The sequence below is a fragment of the Papaver somniferum genome, chromosome 11, assembly GCF_003573695.1.
Source record: "Papaver somniferum cultivar HN1 chromosome 11, ASM357369v1, whole genome shotgun sequence".
Taxonomy (NCBI): Eukaryota; Viridiplantae; Streptophyta; class Magnoliopsida; order Ranunculales; family Papaveraceae; genus Papaver; species Papaver somniferum.
The window spans coordinates 96096321-96117800 of record NC_039368.1 but is presented as its reverse complement, the minus strand read 5'-3'; the positions used below and the strand labels follow the sequence as shown (position 1 = coordinate 96117800).

The 21480-nt window shown below is 38.1% G+C and overlaps 2 protein-coding genes across 2 annotated transcripts; both read left to right on the top strand.

Annotated features, from left to right (window-relative positions):
- The first annotated feature begins 4626 nt into the window (after positions 1–4626).
- On the top strand, positions 4627–5829 carry LOC113324801. The gene is made up of 2 exons (XM_026573092.1): positions 4627–5316; positions 5401–5829. The coding sequence occupies exons 1-2, from the start codon at positions 4627–4629 to the stop codon at positions 5827–5829; spliced, it is 1119 nt and encodes a 372-aa protein (XP_026428877.1).
- Positions 5830–16726: 10897 nt separating this feature from the next.
- LOC113324800 lies at positions 16727–20818 on the top strand. Its single transcript, XM_026573090.1, has 5 exons — positions 16727–17287; positions 17549–18516; positions 18598–18733; positions 18851–19008; positions 19123–20818. Exons 1-5 carry the CDS (start codon positions 16727–16729, stop codon positions 20816–20818), a joined length of 3519 nt encoding a protein of 1172 aa, XP_026428875.1.
- Positions 20819–21480: the final 662 nt, after the last annotated feature.

Genomic DNA, 21480 nt, shown 5'->3' with positions numbered 1-21480 from the left:
TTATTAAAAAATAAATCAACTCCTGATGCATTATCTTTTTGTCATGAAAAAGGTGATGGAGATATCCAATGTTTCAAGTGTCGTAGGTTCGGACTTATGGCAAAATACTTTTTTTTTTTGCTAAGTCCAATAGTTTATTAAAGCAAAAAACGTAATTACAAGAATTACAAGGTAGGCTCAAAGGCCTCCCACCCCCTAAACCAAAAGGGTAAAAAATAACAAAAAAGAACCTTATGAATCTCTTAAAAATAACTAAAAAAGAAAAGAGAATATATCTACGTCTCATTCTTCTTCTTTGGTTGCCGACTTTGCACACTTTACCCTTGGATAAAATGGTGTCCAAGTCTTCAATTTCTTCATAAAATTCTCCCTCTTCATCTTTATCCGAAGTATAATTACCAGGGACAAACTTGATTGGAGTTTGAGTAACCGCAGAATCATCCAAAATATTCCCTTCAAAATCCGTTCTTCCTTCCAACATCGCATGGGCTAGGAGAGAAACCTCCCTTTGAGATTTTAGAGTATCCAAACGAGCCCGGAATGCTCCTGATTTTGTCTTCAAATCTGGACCCTCTTTTTCCCATTTCGAGCCTTCCTTGCAATACTCCTTTCGAAAAGATAAAAAGACTCAAAAGCGCAACAAGGCTTGTTTTACTACCCTAGATGATATCCCGGAGGAGAAACCATATGAAGGAATATCAAGTTGCAATGCACTTTTTTCCAAAACTAAATGTGATCTATTTAGTGAGTCTAATCAACTCCCAAGGAACTGTTTGGAAAAACTTGAGTTGGAGATTAAGGAATATCTAAAGTTAAACAGGGAACTTGATAACCTTAGAAAATCCTTGTCAGAGAAAACTCAAGAGGCAAAGTCTGAGCAAGAGAAACTGGTTGACATTCCTAATCAACCAAAGTTGTCAGAAGTTAACAAAGGAAAAGGTAATTCGTATTCAAAATCTTCTGACAATATGTTGAGTTCTTTACGTGGAAGAGATAGACACTCTGCAAACTTTTATTGGAATCTCCAACAAAATAAATTCATCAAGGCACTTCGTAAGGGCATAAAGATTTTGAAGGCTGATGAGTTTAATAGATCCGGAAAAGAAGTTGCAGACTCTTGCAGTTACAAGAGAAAGAAAGAACATAAAGAAACACAATCTATTGTATTCATAAATCATCCTAAGGATGTTTTTGTTACCTGCGATGAGATTAACCCTCACCTCAACACACATTGATTGTGTTGAAAAATGCATCCTCACTTGTTGCCCAAAATCTTTTTTGTGGGGAGGCATAAATTTGGGCAGAATTTGTAAGTCTGTTCTGTTAATAGGTAACAATAATCTCATGATCGATATCTTTCACTATTTTTGGGATAAATATATTCGGTTTCCATAAACCAAAATGTATTGCTCCTTGATTTTCTCCTATCCTATATTATATATTCTTCTTGTCTGGAAGAAGACTATCTTGCATCAATGGAGGAATCGATGAAGGAAGGATCGTCTCTAGATGATTTGGCACAATGTGCATTGATCATGACTGAAACTCAAGATGCTCCACAACCTGGTAATATTCAAGATTCTCTGAGAAAACAGATCCTTACTGTTAGAAGTTGTATTAGGCATCTTGAGTTAATGATAAAGGATTCAAAAGAATTACTTGCTGATCTTTAATCTAAATTGTTCAAGATGAACAAACTTTCTATTAGAAAGGAAAATGCTCAGAAGAATTTGAATCCAGAATTCGAAAGTGATGTCCACAAGATTGAAGACAATAGACATCAACATTTTGATTTACTTCAATTATTGTACAAGGTCTATTATACATAAAACTATCATGATTATCATTATTTATGAATAAAATTATTAGTTTATAATTTTTCTTATGATAGTTACCGATTACATAGACTGTGAATGAATGTTTATATTTTTGCTATGTATTCGGTTTTTGGGATGTCTGATTTCGGTTTTTTTTAACCTTAATATTCGATCTCATATGATGAGACCCTTATGGTTTATGTGGCTTTTTGATTTGGCGGAATCAAATTCTAGCCCATGTTGGTAGGCTTTATCAAAGGATCATAAGGTGTTCCGATTAAAACTCATATGTAAAAAGTCACAATATGTTGAATCAATTTATGTTTACATGAGTTGTTTAGCATAACATATGTGTTTCGGGTTTTCAACTTTTTCGATATTTGTTTTGATAGTTCTCTCTCCTAAATTTTTTTCCCTCTCTGGCGAAAAGTTTAGGGTTTTCAAATTTTTTCATCTTTTTCTTTGCTTTTCTCAATCATCCTTGGGTGATTTGAGATGGGGGATGATACTGATCCTCCCCAATCGCGGGTTCTCACTTATGCTGAAAAAGTTTTAGGCAAAAAACAGTTACCAACAACAACTTTGGATTTGAATACACTGCCAAACCCTACTTTTAAAGAAGGAAAGCCAACAGTTGTGCTTTCGGTTTCTTATTATGAAGAGGGTTGCGATATTTGGAAGTTCAGTCTTATAGGTCGTCTGGATTTCAAGGGTATTAATTTTCAAGATGTGAAGAATAATTTTGAGCAGCAATGGCAGCTAGGTCAGGGCCGTGTACAATTCATACCTATGAATAGAGGCTTTTATATCATCAAGTTGCAATCAATGGAAGATCGAGACATGATTCTTAATGTTGAGGCGTGGATGTTTGAACAACAAAAGCTTAACATAATGGAATGGTTCCCTGGTTTTGATGCGGAAAAACACAATACTTCTCATGCTCCGGTATGGGTTAAGTTCCCTGGTTTGCCTGTTGAATATTGGATTGAGAAGACTTTACCGGCGTTTGGTAAATCCTTTGGTACTCCAGTTGTGGTTGATAAACGCACATTAGATCATGAATATGGCTATTACGCTTCAGTTCTCATAGATATTAACTTTGCTGAGCTTGACACTGATGGTATTCATATTATGGTTGGGGGTCGTGATTTCTGGCAACCAATTGAGATACAAAAAAGACCTAAATTCTGCACTAAGTGTAAAATAATTGGTCATGTTGATTCGGAATGTAGAAAGAAGCATAAGAATTCAGATGGTAATGCGTTGTAGCAAGCTTCAGCGTCAATACAACAAGGTAACAATTCGATCACTCAAGAAGCGCGCGGTAATAATGTTGCTAGTGCTGGGAACGATTGGCAAGAGCCCAGACGTAGGAAAGGAAAGACAGCTCCTGTCATTCCAATTGTGTCTGAGTTACCTAATGGAAACCAAGTTACTTTGGGTAATGTCCAGCAAGCTAATGTAAATAATGTCCCTAATGGGAATCAGATCTATATTCAATCAGGGCTTGAGGAAGGTGAAGTGGTATCGGGGAGTGTTCAAATAGTTGTAGCAAAAGAGATACAAGATGAGTTAGCCAAGTCTGAAGCTATCTTTCGCTCTGCCTTTGCTGAATTGGCAAGAACTAGACAAAGAGCAGAGGCGCAAATAGTTTTAGCTACTGATGCTACGGAGGGTATGCCTAGTTCTAAGTCAACATTGAATTCTGAAGCGAGGGAGATTAGGAATTCAATAATTGATAGGACTGCTGCTAACTTATCTGGCACTCCTTTAACCGATGACCTGTTTGTTCGAGAAAGCATTGTTTCGCCAAATCAGTTTGAGGTTTTGAATGCCGAACTTGGTTTGATTGAGGACAACTCGGTTGATTCTAGTGTTCATGCAAGTTTACAAGTTGGGTCAACACCTTTGTTTGATCAACACTCTGGAATGTGGACTTCTAGGACGCCAGTTATTTTAGCTCGTACTTCTGGAGATTCTCGGACTGGTGGAAATTCAGCACCGATTGTTAGTACTTCTGGTGATTCTAAGACTTCTGAAAATTCAACTTTGATTGACAGTACCAATAAAATTGCTGAAGGTTCTAGGCTTAAACCTGGAAACGGAGGGCAAAAGTTTGATTCTAATAGGTTGGCGCAGAGAGTTAAGATAAATAACACTCCCAAGGTTGTTTCCCAATGAGAGTTCTCTTTTGGAACATAAATGGGATTGTGCGTGATGAGGCACAAGCTAAACTTAGAGAATTAGTTAAAGATTATTCATAATTCTACAGATACGTGTATTGGTAATCTGTGGGTGATGTGGTCTTTGGGTATTGCTGATCCGGTGGTGGTGAATTGTTCTAAATAGGCTATTACCATTGGTGTGGATGGTGTTCATATTTCTCTTGTGCATTCTAGTTCAGTGCAAACTACTAGGAGAAATCTGTGGAGACAGTTAGATATGGGTGCACTTCAATTGCCATGGTTGGCAATTGGGGACTTTAATTGTGTGCTGCCTAACGATGAGAAAAAGGGTGGTGCGACTCGGAGAACGGAAGTGGTGAATGAATTTAGTGATTGGTTGGATGACAATGGCCTTTTTGAAGCGGAATCCTTGGGTTGCAAGTTTACTTGGTCTAACAGGCAATCTGGAGTTCATAGAATTATTAGTAGGCTTCACAGGGCAGTGATTAATGAGTTTTGGTTGAATCGTTTTGAGAATTAGCGGTGTAAAGCTCTTCCAAGGGAAGTTTCTGATCATTCTCCTCTTATTGGTTTTTCCGTTTGTTAACACGAGACCAAGAAGAGCGCCTTTTCGAGTTCAAAAAATGTGGTTTGGGCATCCCGATTTTATGCGTGTGGTTGAAGATAGTTGGGAGGAACCTATTGTGGGTTCACCAGCCTTTATATATTCTCAAAAATTAAAGCGTCTTAAAATTGCAATGAAGTTGTGGAATCAAGAAGTTTTTGGTAATGTTGATGTTAGGCTGAAACAGGCTCAGCTTAGACTTGAAAGTTCAATGCGTTTATCGGATGAAGACCCTTCGGATGTGGACAAATTGAACTCGATGAGAAGTGTGGCAGTGGATGTTAATGATATTAGAATGCAACAAGTCATTATGTTGAAGCAAAAATCCAGAAATCAGTGGTTAGTTGAAGGGGCTAGTAATTCTAATTTCTTTCATAATTCTATTCGTATTCGTAGGAGTAGTAATACTATTTCGGAATTGGTGGATGCTAATGGGGTAACGGTGACTGATTATAATCAGATTCGTAACCTTATTGTTGATTATTATGAGGCAAAGTTTAATGGTGATGATTCAGTTCCAGTTGAAGCTCTTTTTAATATTGATTATAATAGTATTTCTCTTGAGGAGAGTGCTAGAATGGATCAGTTTCCCTCAATTGATGAGATTCATGCAGCGGTTTTTGATTTGGGTGCGGATAGTGCGCCAGGGTCGGATGGGTTTGCTGGTTTTTTCTATAGGCATTGTTGGGAGATTATCCGGGAGGATTTGGTTAATGCTATTCTGTTTTGTTGGTCTAATAGATTCATTCCTCACGGCGTGAATTCTAGTCTTCTCATGCTTCTGCCTAAATAGAGAGGTGCTAATACTCTTCGTAACTTTAGGCCGACTGGTCTTAGTAATTTCTTTTTTAAGATTTTTACTAAGATTTTAGCTACGAGGCTTGGTAGTGTTTTGGATAACTTGATTTCTGAGGAACAAGTGGCGTTTATGAAAGGGATAAATATCCATGAAAATATTAGTCTAGCTTCAGAGATGGTGAATGAAACGCAGATTAAGCGGAAGGATGGTAATGTTGGGTTAAAACTTGATATAACTCAGGCATTTGACGCGGTTAGTTGGACTTTCATCTTGGAGGTGTTTCGAAAATATGGTTTTTCTGAGAGTTGGTGTGACTGGATTCTCCAAATTCTCATGTCTGCTAGAATTTCGGTTCTCGTCAATGGTAGCCCGGAAGGTTTCTTCAGTATTGATAGAGGGCTTCGTCAGGGTGACCCTTTGTAGCCTCTTATTTTTGTGTTGATTGAGGATGTTATAAGCAGAAATATCCCGAAACTATTTCGTGAGGGCAAGATGACTCATATGGTTAATAGAAAAGGTATTGCTCCTACCCATCTCTTTTTTGCTGATGACATTATGATTTTCTGTAAAGGTAACATGAAGAGTTAGAAATCTGGTGGATTTGTTGGGTTTATATCAACGTGCTTCGGGTCAAACAGTAAGTCGAGAGAAGAGTAAACTATATTTTGGTGGTGGTTCTTTGAATATGAGAGCTACTATTTCTGCTTTTCTAGGGATGCCTATTGCTGTTTTTCCAGATAGGTATTTAGGGGTTAAGGTTATGCCTGAAGCCATTAAATATCATCATGTAGCCAATGTTGTTGAGAAGATCAAAGAATAACTTGCGGGTTGGAAGGGAAGGATGCTTTCTTTTCAAGACAGAGTGGTGTTGGTAAAATCTGCGTTAACTAGTTATTCAATTCATAATATGGCTGTTTATAAGTGGCCAAGAAAATTTATTCATGAGTGTGAAGTTGCAATTTAGAATTTTTTATGGTATGGTGATTCAAAAGTGAGTAGGTCTTTTGTTGTGGCTTATGACAAGATTTGTGCTCCTTATGAGTAAGGTGGTTTGGGTATAACTCAATTGAGTGTTACGAATAGAGCGCTTCTTATGGGTCTTTTACGAAGCTTTTTCGTGATAAAAAGATGACGTCCATGGTAACTAGAGGTGGTATTTCTCCTACTCACCTTTTCTTTGCTGATGACATAATGACTTTTTGTAAAGGTAATTCCAAAAGTCTTCATAATCTTGTAGACTTGTTGGGAAGTTATCAGCGTGCTTCAGATCATACTGTTTGTCTTCAAAAGAGTAAGATTTATTATGGTGGTGGTTCTTCGAGTTGGTGTAATTATATTGCATCTTATTTGGGGATGAGTGTAGCTACTTTTCCGGACCGCTATTTGGGAGTTCAAATTATGCCAGGTATTGTTCGATATCGCCATATTAGCAATGTTGTTGAAAAGATTAAAAATCAGCTTGTTGGTTGGAGAGGGAGGTTATTATCTTTTCATGATCGAATTGTTCTTGTTAAATCAGTTATTGCCAGTTATTACATTCATAATATGGCTATTTATAAGTGGCCTCGTAAGTTTATTCTTCAATGTGAGAGGGCTATCCGTAACTTTATTTGGTCTGGTGATTCGAACATTAATCGTGTAGTGGTAGTGGCTTTTGATAAAATCTGTTGCCCTTTTGAGGAGGGGGGTCTCGGACTAACTCGTATGGCCACTATGAACAAAGCTCTTGTTATGAAACTTTGGTGGAAGATTCGTAATTCTACAAAGAAGTGGGCTCTTTTCCTGAAGGCAAAATTATTTGATCGTAAGGGTTGTATTAAGCATTCGGGGGTTAAATCTTCTATTTTGCCTGGTTTAAGGAGTGTGTATAATTGTGTGGAAAAGAATACTAAGGTATTAATTGGTGATGGTAGAGATACTTCTCTTTATTACGACATTTGGTTTGATAAGACTAGTATTGCTGATGTGCTAAATGGTTATTCTCTCGATGCAACAGCTAGAGTAAGTGATATTTTAAAGGATGGCCTTTGGGATATTCCTGAAATTCACTTGCAATACTTGATTGCTGCTGGTCTAGAGTTGAATAGGATGCCAATTCCTATGGGTAGAGCTGATGTTAGGGTATGGATGCCGGAGTTGAAGGGTGAGTTCAGTGTTAAGTCTGCAACTGTGTTGCTTCGGCAGAAGTATTCTCGGTTAGAAGGTACGCAGCTTCTGTGGAGAAAAGAAGTTCATCCTGTTCTTGCTGCTCAGAACTGGAAATTCTTGCGTGGAGCTTGTGCTATGTATGACCTTATCAGGCGTAGGTTCAAGATCTCTCTTGCTAACAAATGCTGCCTGTGTGATGTTCAAGAGGAAAATCTTACTCATGTGTTATATGAGTGTTGATTTGCTACAAGAGCCTGGAATTTGCTAGATGATGTGTTCAAGTTACAACCTAATGCTAACCTTATTGTTTCTTTTAAAACAGCAAAAGGAAGGAGTCATATTGTCCGTGACCTGTGGCTTATTGCCAACCTTGTTCTTAGGTCAGAGCTATGGCAGTTGCAGAACAAGGCTGTTTTCGAGCATAAAAAGCCTAATTGGAGTATTTAGCAGAATTGTACGGCATTATTGTTGGTTTGGAGTGGGCTATGCAATGGGGTTTTTCTTGTATTTGTATACGGTCTAATTCTACGGGAGTTGTTGAAGCTTTCAAGAATGACTCAATTCCTTGGTTTGCAAGGAATAGATGGATTATGATCTGTAGACACTATACGTCTATACGTTTCATTCACACTTTTAGAGAGCTGAATTTTTCAGATGATGCAATGGCAAAGCGGGGTTGTTTATTGAGTAATGAAGTGGGAGTATACTACAATGGGAAACAGCCTTGTTCCCATAGAACGCGCTTATGAAAGATACTCCAATTAGGCTTTTTATGCTCGAAAACAGCCTTGTTCCGCAACTGCCATAGCTCCGACCTAAGAACAAGGTTGGCAATAAGCCACAGATCACGGACAATATGACTCCTTCCTTTTGCTTCTTTAAAAGAAACAATAAGGTTAGCATTAGGTTGTAACTTGAACACATCAGCTAGCCAATTCCAGGCTCTTGTAGCAAAGCAACACTCATATAACACATGAGTAAGAGTTTCCTCTTGAACATCACACAGGCAGCATTTGTTAGCAAGAGAGATATTGAACCTGCCTGATAAGGTCATACGTAGCACAAGCTCCACGCAAGAATTTACAGTTTTGAGCAGCAAGAACAGGATGAACTTCTTTTCTCCACAGAAGCTGCGTACCTTCTAACCGAGAATACTTCTGCCGAAGCAACTCAGTTGCAGACTTAACACTGAACTCACCCTTCAATTCCGGCATCCATACCCTAACATCAGCTCTACCCATAGGAATTGGCATCCTATTCAACTCTAGACCAGCAGCAATCAAGTATTGCAAGTGAATTTCAGGAATATCCCAAAGGCCATCCTTTTAAATATCACTTACTCTAGCTGTTGCATCGAGAGAATAACCATTTAGCACATCAGCAATACTAGTCTTATCAAACCAAATGTCATAATAAAGAGAAGTATCTCTACCATCACCAATTAAGACCTTAGTATTCTTTTCCACACAATTATACACACTCCTTAAACCAGGAAAAATAGAAGATTTAACCCCCGAATGCTTAATACAACCCTTACGATCAAATAATTTTGCCTTCAGGAAAAGAGCCCACTTCTTTGTAGAATTACGAATCTTCCACCAAAGTTTCATAATAAGAGCTTTGTTCATAGTGGCCATATGAGTTAGTCCGAGACCCCCCGCCTCAAAAGGGCAACATATTTTATCAAAAGCCACTACCACTACACGATTAATGTTCGAAACACCAGACCAAATAAAGTTACGGATAACCCTCTCACATTGAAGAATAAACTTACGAGGCCACTTATAAATAGCCATATTATGAATGTAATAACTGGCAATAACTGATTTAACAAGAACAATGCGATCATGAAAAGATAATAACCTCCCTCTCCAACCAGCAAGCTGATTTTTAATCTTTTCAACAACATTGCTAATATGGCGATATCGAACAATACCTGGCATAATTTGAACTCCCAAATAGCGGTCCGGAAAAGTAGCTACACTCATCCCCAAATAAGATGCAATATAATTACACCAACTCGAAGAACCACCACCATAATAAATCTTACTCTTTTGACGACAAACAGTCTGACCTGAAGCACGCTGATAACTACCCAACAAGTCTACAACATTATGAAGACTTTTGGAATTACCTTTACAAAAAATCATTATGTCATCAGCAAAAAAAGGTGAGTAGGAGAAATACCACCTCTAGTTACCATGGGCGTCATCTTTTTATCACGAAAAAGCTTCGTAATATTTCTGCTAAGAACATCCTCAATCAAGACAAAAATCAAAGGGGAGAGGGGATCACCTTGACGCAAACCTATGTTAATTTTGAAGTAACCTTCCGGACTACCATTCAAAATGACAGAAATTCTAGCAGACTGCAAGATATTAAAAATCCAAGCACACCAATTTTCAGAAAAACCATACTTACGGAAAACTTCAAGCACAAAATCCCAATTTACCGTGTCAAAAGCTTGAGAAATATCAAGTTTAAGGCCAATGTTGCCATCCTTGCGTTTATAATGCAACTCATTAACCATCTCCGACGCCAACCTAATATTCTCATGAATATTCCTCCCTTTCATGAAGGCTACCTGTTCTTCAGACACAAGCTTATCCAAAACTGTACTAAGTCTAGTAGCTAGGATCTTAGTGAAAATTTTGAAGAAAAAATTACTAAGACCAATTGGTCTGAAATTTCGAAGAGTATTAGCACCCCTTACCTTAGCCAGCAAGATGATAAAAGATGAATTAACACCATTTGGAATACTACCCGCATTCCAACAATGAATAATGGCCTTGGTTAAATCATCATGAATAATATCCCAACAATGACGATAGAAACAACCAGAGAAACCATCCGGCCCTTGGGCACTATCCGCACTCAGATCAAAAATAGCTTGCTTAGGCCGGGGAAGGAATCATATCCATGGCGTTGCTCTCCTCAACAGAAATTGAGTTTGGTGATTTAGGATGGGGGAAATCCCTGATTCAAACGTGAATAATCATGGGAACAATAAGGTATATTTTGCTGATTTGGTTAAGGGTAAAAAACCCTATATGATAACAGATTCAGATTTCTTATTTCTCCCTGAGGCATCAACATATTTGGAAGAACCATCTTTGGTTTTTCCTAATAGTCTTCTTCAAGAGGGACGTGATATATTTCAGTTCAGTCTCATTGGGAGATTGAACTTTAAGGGCTTAAAACTTGCTGATGTTCAAAGAGTTTGGAGGAACAATGGGGTTTCGGTGCTGGAAGATGTAAGTTAGTTTCAATGACAAAAGGGTTCTTTGTCATAAAGTTAACTTCAGCAGATGACAAGGAACGTGTATGGCATGGTGATACTTGGGTTATACAAAATCAACATCTTAGGGTTTTTAATTTTTACCCAAATTTTGATCCAGAAAGACAGCAAACTTCAAGAGCTTCAGTTTGGGTAAGTTTTCCTGGTTTGTACATTGAGTTATGGACTAAGAAAATTCTTCTTTCCATTGCTAAAATTATTGGAAAACTGATTGCTATTGATCAAAAGACATTGGATCATGATGTTGGAAACTATGCTGCGGTTCTAATTGATATTGACTTTGCTAAGTTGATTCCTAAAAGAATTCGCTTGAAGGCAAATGGAAAAGAGTTCTGGAAGTATATTGAAATTCAAGACTTAGAGAATGTCAAATTCTGCACTCATTGTAAGTTTATGGGCCACAAATTTGAGAATTGCCTTGCTGCAAAATTTTTTTTGGGAGGTTCTAATGCTGAAAAGAAGTCACCTACTGTGAACATTAAGAATGGCAAAGAAGGAAAATCAATCAAATCTGTTTGGAAAGAAGTTAGTGAAACTTCCCATGCAGGCCATGCAGTTAACGTCAATAATGTGCAGGCTGGTAAGGAGAGTATAGTTATTGTTTCCCATGAAAACCATGCAGATAACATTAACAATATTGCAGCAAGGGAAGGTGTTCAGTCCGGGAAGGGGAATGTGACAGAAGTGGCAACAACTAGTAACTTTACTTCTAAGGATACTACAGTTCAAGAGTGCGATGAGGATAAACTGTTGGAGGAAGATCTTAATAACTCTTTTGTAGAATATAGGGAAGCACAGCTCAAACTGATCAAGTGTAAGAATGCTATTGCTGCGAGAAAAGATATTGCTGCACGAATTAAATCTGCTACTGAAGTTAATATAACTGTTACGCAAGTTCAAACCGGGATAAGGCAAGAGTCAGGAAATAACGTGGATTCTGGCTTGGAGATTCAGCCAACTTCCGTGCCCTAAAAGAACACTGAGTCCTTATCCAAGCATTCCAACTTGGTTATGGAAACTCAGCAACAACCCGTGTCCAATGAAAACTCTGAGGTTATGTCCGTGCAATGTCATACTCAGGCCGTGAATATCTCTCATGGTCTGAATACAAATCCAGGGTCCTTAGAAAACTCGGTTTTAGAATCTTCTTCAAAACAAGAGTCTGTGAATGAGAATATTCAGGCCAAGCAAGCTGATAATCAGGTCGTGAATAATTCTCAAGGCTTGATTACTAAATCAGGGTCATCGAAAGAGGATTGGACAAAAGTAAAGGGTAAGAGTTCCCCAAACAAAGGTACTCCGTTTAAATTTAAATCTTTTGAAACTCCTTTTGTGGATGCGCTTTTTCAAACAGAATTAGTGGTGAATAACAAATATGGTGCCCTGGCATCTGAGTTAGGCCTTGCTAATGATTCTAGTAAGGTTTTGGTGGAGGAGGAACAAGATGATTCTAGTGACTCGGATATTAGTATGTGTTCAAAAGATTGGGGTGAAGTTGATGCAGATATTCTAGCAAGGAAACAAGCTAGAAAAGTGGCCAAGCAAGCTGCGAAAATTATGGCTACGAATTCTAGGTCCAATGAAGAAAATCCTAGCCTAATCGGGTTGGACGAATGTGTTTTTGATATGAATAATATTTTGAAAAATGAGGAACTAGAGGAGGCAAGCACCATTCAGAATGATGAAGTGCGTGCTAATTTCATTAGAGAGTCAGCCTTTAGAAAAGAGTATTTCAAGGAAAAAAGGAGCAAACGGATAGAATGTCAACTAAGAAGAAAGCACAATCTCCTATTAAGCTTGTTCCGGGTGGTAACTATGCTTCAGATGAAAATGGAGAGGATTATGACTATGATGAAACATATGATGATTCTGAAGATGTTTACAAGGAGTCTTATGGAGACTATGATTTAACTCAAGTTATTGCTGGTCTCATTCCCAAGAAGAAGAAATTTAGAGTTGGAAATAAGGGACGAAAATGTTTCTAGTTTTCTTCTTTTTGCATGTTTTTCGTGTTTAGGAGCTTATTTTATGAGTTTTTAGAGTTTTTTTCCCTTTGGTTTATGGAGGTGGGGAGGCCTAGAGCCTCCAATTTTGTAATTCTTGTAATTACGTTTTTTTGCTTTAATAAACTATTTTGACCTAGCAAAAAAAAAAACCTCAACAGAAATTGAAGCATGCTCAAAATCAAATAAATCACCTTCTATCACCGGATCTTGGCCATTGAACTTATCTTCATAGAACTGAACTACATGATTACGAGGCTTCTCATAATTTTTCAAACAAGTCCCATTCAAATCAACAAGTTCCGAAATAGTATTAGAACTTTTTCTAATTCTAATACTACTATGAAAGAAACTGGAATTACTTGAACCCTCCACCAACCATTTGTTCCGAGACTTTTGCTTGAGCATAGTTAACTGTTGCAAACGAGTATCACATAAAGTTTTCATAGCATCCTTCATTGCATTTAAATTAGCAATATTACTAGGATCCTCATCTGAAATAAGAGCTGTTGTCTCAAAACGAAGTTGGTCTTGCTTCAAACGAGAATTCACATTACCAAAAATCCTCAGATTCCAATCCTTCATTGCAATCTTCAGCCGCTTCAATTTATAAGGGAAAATAAAATCAAGAGAACCATGAACAGACAAAGTCCAACTCTCATTGACCATCCGAAGAAAATCCCCATGTAAAAACCACATCTTTTGAACACGAAAAGGAGCTCTACAAGGCCTAGGAACAGAAAAAGGATAACTAAGAAGAGTAGAATGGTCGGAAACTTCCCTAGGAATAGCTTTACACCGCCAATTCTGAAATTTAGCAAGCCAAGCCGCATTAATAATTGCGCGATCCAACTTACTAATAATACGACTAGTACCAGATTGCCTATTACACCAAGTGAATTTGCTTCCCAAGGAATCCGATTCAAAAAGATTATTGTCATCCATCCAATCACTGAAATCATCAATGACAGACGATCTTATTTCCAAGCCACCTTTCTTCTCATTCAAACGCAAAATACAATTAAAATCACATATGACCAGCCAAGGTGTAATTGAATCTTGCATAACTAGTTGCTGCCAAAGCCTGCGCCTAGTAGTTTGAATGTAGCTAGCATGGACAAAAGAGATATACACACCATCAACCACAATTGTAATAGCTTATTTACTAGAATTAACTACAGAAACATGAAGCCCATCCTTATAACAAACCCAAAGATTTGCAATACCAGAATTAGCAGAATTATTAATAATAAACGAAGAATAACCTTCGGAAATTAGCCTCCTCCCAAAATTTGCTGAGCACGCCACTTTTGGTTCAGCAAGACCAAAAACTTCAAGATGGAAATCTATAATCAGCTCCCTAAGCTTAGAATGTGTTGTTGTACGCGCAACACCATTGATATTCCAACAAAGAACCCGCATAATTAAACTCAGGGTTGGAGTTTATTATTTAGCTTCAATTGCTTAACCGAGTTTGAGGAGGATTTAGGAACTGATTCCTTACGAGCACAAATACCCAATGTCTCATCCGAGTCTGACAAGGAATCCTGATCCTGATCAGTTAACGCATTCAATTTGTTTTGCATATCTATAACCTGCTGCCTCTTAGCTTGTTTTGTAAGCTCACCAGGTTTACTGAAAACCAAAACATCATTGCCAGCCTTGTCACTTAGGATGTTAAACTTGTTGTTAGAGACAAATTCTGAAGTTTCTTCAAGCGAATTACACAAAGGTGTGGACGAGGATGTAATATCAATCCTAGCAGGAGGAGGAAGTTTAGTTCTTGCCAATTCAACATTCCCCCCTGCCTTAGCATTCAAGCTTGAGGTACACAACGACCTAGCTTTACTAGCTAATACTGAATCCGTAAGAATGGCTTGCTTGTGTTTTTCAACCTCAGCAGATGCCATACGCAAAACAGCTTCAGATTGAGCTAAACTATCCTGCAATTGTTGTTCCAACTCAACAGTGCCACTGATGCACAAAACATTATCATCCACATTATTTGAAGTAACTTCACCAATGTGAGTAATCTTTTCAGGCACAAAAGGAATAGACGGAGCTGTCTTTCCCTTTTTCTTTCGCCTAGCTTCTTTCCATTCCGTACCAGCATTGTTCTCATGATGTTGTTGCTTGTTAACTAACACAATAGCCTGTTGCGAATCAGCAGCCACTTGCGGAGCTTTGACAGCTTCACCTCTAAAAAAATTTCTGGCGCTCAATACTATAATCATCCTTGGTGATTACGATGGGAGAAAAATCTGTGGGTGATTCTAATCATCCAAAGTTCACGTTTGCTGAATTGGTGATGGGAAAACATAACAAAAAACAAGTTTCCACATCTGTTGATATAAGTTCTTTACCAAACCCTACTACCAGAGATGGAAAACCGGCAGTTGTTATTCCTCAGGATTATTATGAAGAAGGCTGTTAAATATGGAGATTTATCCTTATTGGAAGATTATATCTCAAAGGTGTGAAGCTCATTGATGTCAAAAAAAAAACTGGAACAATAATGGGGTTTGGGAGATGCTAGGGTTCAGTTTATCCCTATGAACCGTGGTTTCTTCATTATAAAACTGTTAACTCAAGAAGATAAAGACAAAGTTTTCAAGGATGGTAACAAAGAACCATGGATTGTTAATGATCAGCCTCTTCGTTTGATTGAATGGTATCCAGGGTTTGACGCAGACAAGCAATGTACTTCTCATTCAACAGTTTGGGTGAAGTTTCCTAGTCTTCCTGTGGAGATGTGGGTAGAAAAAACTCTTTTAGCTTTAGGGAAATCTCTTGGAACACCCATTGTGGTAGATAAGAGAACCCTAAATCATGAATATGATCATTATGCATCTGTTTTGATTGATATAGATTTTGCTAAACATGATACTGATTCAGTTTATGTTGAAGTTGATGGACGTCACTTTCTGCAACCTATTGAAATTCTAAAACAACCTAAGTTTTGCTCCAAGTGCAAGCTTGTTGGGCACTTAGATAAAGAATGTAGGAAGAAGCATGCAGTTAATGCATTACATGCAGCTCATGCACGTACAGACGTTCGAAAAATGATGGTATCTCATCACAGCAGCTGGTTGGTATTTCTTCGCTACAGTTAGATAGAACTTTAGAGTTGGGAAGTTCTTCAGCAAACCAAGCAACACAGCAGAATGAATCTCGTCAGGCTCAGCAACCTCAAACTCTTGTTATTCATCAATGGGAGAATAATGATACATGGCAGACTATAAGTCATAAGAATAATGGTAAGAAAAATAAGAAAGTAGCTACAGATACTCGTGTGCAGGTTGATGTGGTGAGGATTGGAGCTGCTGATTATGAACAAAAGCTTCAGGAAGAGCTGATCAGGTCCGAAGCTGCAATGCGCACTGCTTCAGCTATGGCGGAGAAGGTTGTTGCTGCGCATTCAGTTTTAGTTAGTAGGGAAAAGTCGTTGAGTACTGTTGCCTTAAATACTAAGCCTGGTGGGAATGTTGAATTGTATAGAACTAGACTTCCTAATCCGGGTAGGATTCCTGTTTCGGAAGCTATTTATGCTCCTGTTTGTGAAGCTGTGGAGGAGAGTTCTGAATACGTCTCTTCAAATAGGTTTAATATCTTGGATAGTACTCTTGTGGGGGAAACGACAAGTGTACATGATCTTGGGCATATTGATGAAGTTGCACGTAAGGCTAAACATCAACAGCTTTTGGCTTTTCAGGCTAGACTAGACACTTTGAGGGATGTAGAAGCTTTAACCGTCTTGGATGAGGAATCAGAGCTAGGAGTTCGTGCACGAAAAGGTTCTTCTCCAAGATTAAAATCCTCCTCAAATACTTCTGAAGTACATCTAAGCAATAATCAAAACCCTATTGTTTAAATGCGGGTGTTGTTTTGGAATATCAATGGAGTTGCACGTGATGTAGCTCAAGATAAACTAAAGGAGTTGATTAGAGATTTTAAAACAGATATTTTTGGTATTGCTGAACCAAAAGTTCCATGTTCTGCTGGGTTCAGATTTGGTTTACTAAGAGAAGGTTATTCTTCTCATGTTATTAATAATGCTTCTTCTTCTAGTATTGCTAATATTTGGGTTTGTTATTCAAATACTCTAAATCTTTCAATTGTTAATGTCAGTAAGCAGGCAATAATAGTTGAGGTGGATGGTGTTCATGTTTCTTTTGTCCATGCTACCTATATTCAGGTTACTAGGAGGAATCTTTGGCAGCAACTTGTTAGTTCTGGTGATGGTATTCCATGGTTAGTCATTGGGGATTTTAACTGTATTCTTCGTTTGGACGAGAAGAAGGGTGGTCTTGAACCTAGAACCTCAGCTATTAATGAGTTTTCAGATTGGTTGGATGACAACAATCTCTTTGAAGCTGATGCTTTGGGAAGTAAGTTCACTTGGACAAATAGACAATCAGGTATGACTAGAATTGTTAGTAAACTTGATCGTGCTATTATTAATGCGTCTTGGCTTGAAAAAATTGAGAATTGGCGGTGTAAAGCTCTTCCTAGGGAAGTTTCTGACCATTCTACTCTTTTGGGTTTTCCTTTTGCTGTTCCAAAACCCAAAAGAGCTCCTTTTCGAGTTCAAAAGATGTGGTTCTTACATTCTGATTTCCTTCGTATGGTTAGAGATAGTTGGAGTATAACTATTTCTGGGTCTTTTGATTTTATTTTCACTCAAAAATTAAAGAGACTAAAAGGAGTTATCAAGGAATGGAATCTTCGTGTTTTTGGTAATGTGCATTCTAGGTTAAAGCAGGATCAGTTGAGGTTTGAGGCAGCTGCTCTTCATTCTGATGAAAACCCGGATGACATTACAAAGTTAAATATTATGAAGGATGCTATGGATAATCTTAATGATACTCGTGCTCAGTTGAATACTATGCTTAAGCAGAAATCTAGAAATAAGTGGCTTGTGGAGGGTTCAAGTAACACTAATTACTTTCATAATAGCATCAGAATTCGTAGAAGTTCTAACACTATTTCTGAACTTGTTGACAGTGCAGGCAATACTATTTCTGATTATGAGCTGCTTAGAAATCATGTTGTGCACTATTATGAGGATAAGTTTAATGGGCCGGAGTTGGAGACTGATCCTATTTTGTTTGACTATGATCATATTAGCATCTCGGAGGAGGAAAGTTTAGCTATGGACAGAATTCCATCTTCTGAGGAGATTAAACAAGCAGTTTTTGATCTAGGGGCAGACAGTGCTCCAGGGCCGGATGGGTTTTCTGGTTGTTTCTATAGACACTGCTGGGATATTATTCAAGATGACTTATTAAGAGCCGTTATTTATTGCTGGAATTCTGGTCATATCCCAAATGGGGTAAATTCTAGCCTAATTGTCTTGATTCCCAAGGTAAGAGGTGCTAATTCTCTTCGTAATTTTCGTACTATTGGTCTCAGTAAATTTTTCTTCAAAATCTTTACTAAGATCTTAGCTACTAGACTGGGGAGCGTTTTAGATAAACTTGTTTCTGAAGAACAGGTGGCTTTCATGAAAGGGCATAACATCCATGAAAACATTAGTCTTGCTTCTGAATTGATTAATGAGCTTCATATCAATCGTAAGGATGGTAATTTGGGCCTTCAGCTTGATATTTCACAAGCTTTTGACACGGTCATTTGGTCTTTTGTCTTGGAGGTTTTTCGTAGGTATGGTTTCTCGGAGCATTGGTGCACTTGGATTTATCATATCTTCAATTCTACTAGAATCTCTATTCTCTTGAATGGCAGTCCGGGGGGTTTTTTCAAGATAAATAGAGGTTTACGTCAGGGAGATCCTCTTTCTCCCTTGATCTTTGTTTTGATGGAGGATGTCCTTAGCAGAAATATCACAAAGCTTTTTGCAGAGAAGAGGATGTCTTACATGGTAACTAGAGGTGGTATTTCTCCTACTCATCTCTTTTTTGCTGATGATATTATGATTTTCTGTAAAGGAAATTTGCGGAGCATTAATAATCTGGTGGATCTGTTGGGTAAGTATCAGTGTGCTTCAGGTCAATCTGTTTGTCGCCAAAAGAGTAAAATTTATTATGGTGGTGGTTCATTGAGTAGACGTAATTATCTTGTTGATTATTTGGGTATGAGTGTAGCTACTTTCCCTGATCGTTATTTGGGTGTTCAAATAATGCATGGTGTTGTGAGGTATCATCATATTGCTAATGTGGTTGAGAAGATTAAAACCCATCTTGCTGGTTGGAAGGGTTTTCTTTTATCTTTTCATGGCCGTATTGTGCTTGTTAAATCTGTTATTTCGAGTTATTCCATTCATAATATGGCTATTTATAAGTGGCCTAGCAAGTTCATTGTGCAATGTGAGCGTGCAATTAGGAATTTTATTTGGTCTGGTGACTCTAATGTCAGTCGTGCTGTTGTGGTGGCGTATGATAAAATCTGTTGCCCTTTTGAGGAGGGGGGTTTGGGTTTATCTCGTATGGCTACTATGAATTCTGCAATGTTGATGAAGTTATGGTGGAAGATCAGTACTTCTAAGAAGAATTGGGCAGGTTATCTTAAGGCTAAGTTTTTTAGTCGAAGAGGTTGCATTAAGACTTATGGGGTGAAGTCTACCATTCTTCCAGGCATTAGAAGGGTTTATAAATATGTGGAGGCTAACACTAAAGTTCTTCTTGGTGATGGCAGGTCTACTTCTCTCTATTATGATGTTTGGTATGGAGAAAAATGTTTTGCAGAGATATTGGATGATTTTACTCTTGACAGATTGGTTTTGGTGAGTGATTGCTATAGGGATAACCAATGGGTTTTTCCTGAAAATCACTTGAACTGTTTACTCGCGGCTGGTGTGGATATGCATAATCTTCCTTTTCCAAATGTGGGTGAAGATAAGAGAGTTTGGATGCCAAACTTTTCAGGTGATTTTTCGGTAAGCTCTGCCAAGGAGCTTATTCGTCAGAAACATGGTAGCTTCAATGCAGCGTCTATGCTGTGGAGGAAGGAAATTCACCCTAGACTTGCGGCTCAAAACTGGAAATTCATTCGTGGTGCTTGTGCCACTTTGGATATCATTCAATCTAGGTTCAGAATTCATTTGGCTAACAAGTGTGTTCTGTGTGAAACTGAGGAAGAATCGCTAGAACATATTCTTTTTCTTTGTTCTTTTGCAGCTCGTGCGTGGTCTTGGATTTCTGGTATCTTTGGTATGACAGCAAACTTCAACATTGTGGATTCTTTCAAGGCAGCTAAGGGAAGAAGTGCAATTGTCCGTGACTTGTGGCTGGTGGCGAACTTAGTAATCAGGTCAGAACTATGGGCTATGCGCAACAAATGCATTTTTGAGAAGCACAAACCGAGCTGGGGTCTTTTTTCTAAAAGAGTGCTGAAGCTAATACAAGAATACTCAGTCCATCTAAAAGGGTTTATGCGCAACAGTGTGGATGATATGGTGTTGTTGGATTACTTCTGTGTGGTTCATAGAAGTGTTAGACATCAGCAGCATATTGAAGTGTTATGGCAGCCTCCGGAACTTAATGAGATTCTAATTTGTTGTGATGGAGCAGCGCGTGGAAATCCAGGCATTGCGGGAGCAGGAGTGGTGGCAAGAGACTCTAGCTGTGCAGTTCTTGGTGCTTTGAATATTGGTCTTGGAGTTACTACAAACTATTTGGCGGAACTCTATGCAATTATAATTGGTATGGAATGGGCAATGCAATGGAATTATGATCGTATTTGTGTGCAATCTGATTCATATGGAGTAGTTCAAGCTTTACAAAGCTCTTCTATTCCTTGGTTTGCAAGAGCAAGATGGGGGCGGTTATGCAATCATTATATTTCTATAAGGATAATTCACACTTATAGAGAGGCGAATTTTTCAGCAGATAAGATGGCTAAGAATGGTTGTTATCTTGATAATGAAGTGGGAATTCAGTATGAAGGAAGACCTGATTTTTTAATTTCCGTTGAAAACCCTAATGTTTCCTATTTTCGTTTCAAGTAGTGTTACAAGTTTTTGGGGTTGTTGTGACCTCTTTTCTTGTAATCTACTTTTTGTAAATTTTGTTATCTATTAATACAATTTTTGACTTATCAAAAAAAAAAGACAGCTTCACCTCTTGTTTTCTTTCTACATTCCCCATCTGAATGCCCAATAATGCTGCACTTAGAACATAATTTAGGTCTTTTAAGGATCTCAAAAGGTTGACAAAACTCACGTTCTCCCACAGTGACATTAATATCATCATATTTGAGCTCAGCAAAATCAATATCAATGAGGACCGAAGCAAAGTGTCCATACTCATGTGCCAACGTTCTTTTATCAACCACAATAGGAGATCCTAGAGTTTTCCCCATTGCAAGTAACGTTTTTTCAATCCAGAATTCCATTGGAAGCCCATGAAACTTGACCCAAGCTGTGGAACGTGAAGATCTTTGTTTGTCAGCATCAAAACTAGGAAACCATTCCATGAGATTTAGTTTCTGTTGAGCAACAACCCATTGTTCAGCCTGTAAAATCTTCACTTTATCCTCCTGCGACAATAACTTGATGATGAAGAAACCTCTATTCAACGGAACAAAGCGAACCCGGCCTTTACCCAGTTGCCATTGAAGTTCTAGGTTTTTTTTCACGTCAGAAAAGTTAAGTTCTTTGAAGTCTAACCT

Coding starts and splice junctions, on each gene's coding strand:
- LOC113324801 (XM_026573092.1), top strand. CDS start 4,627: ATGTGGTTTGGGCATCCCGATTTTATGCGTGTGGTTGAAGATAGTTGG. Junction 5,317..5,400: donor AGATTATCCGGGAGGATTTG/GTTAATGCTATT, acceptor CTGCCTAAATAG/AGAGGTGCTAATACTCTTCG.
- LOC113324800 (XM_026573090.1), top strand. CDS start 16,727: ATGCGGGTGTTGTTTTGGAATATCAATGGAGTTGCACGTGATGTAGCT. Junction 17,288..17,548: donor AATCAGGTATGACTAGAATT/GTTAGTAAACTT, acceptor CAAAAATTAAAG/AGACTAAAAGGAGTTATCAA. Junction 18,517..18,597: donor GTCTTGGAGGTTTTTCGTAG/GTATGGTTTCTC, acceptor CTTGAATGGCAG/TCCGGGGGGTTTTTTCAAGA.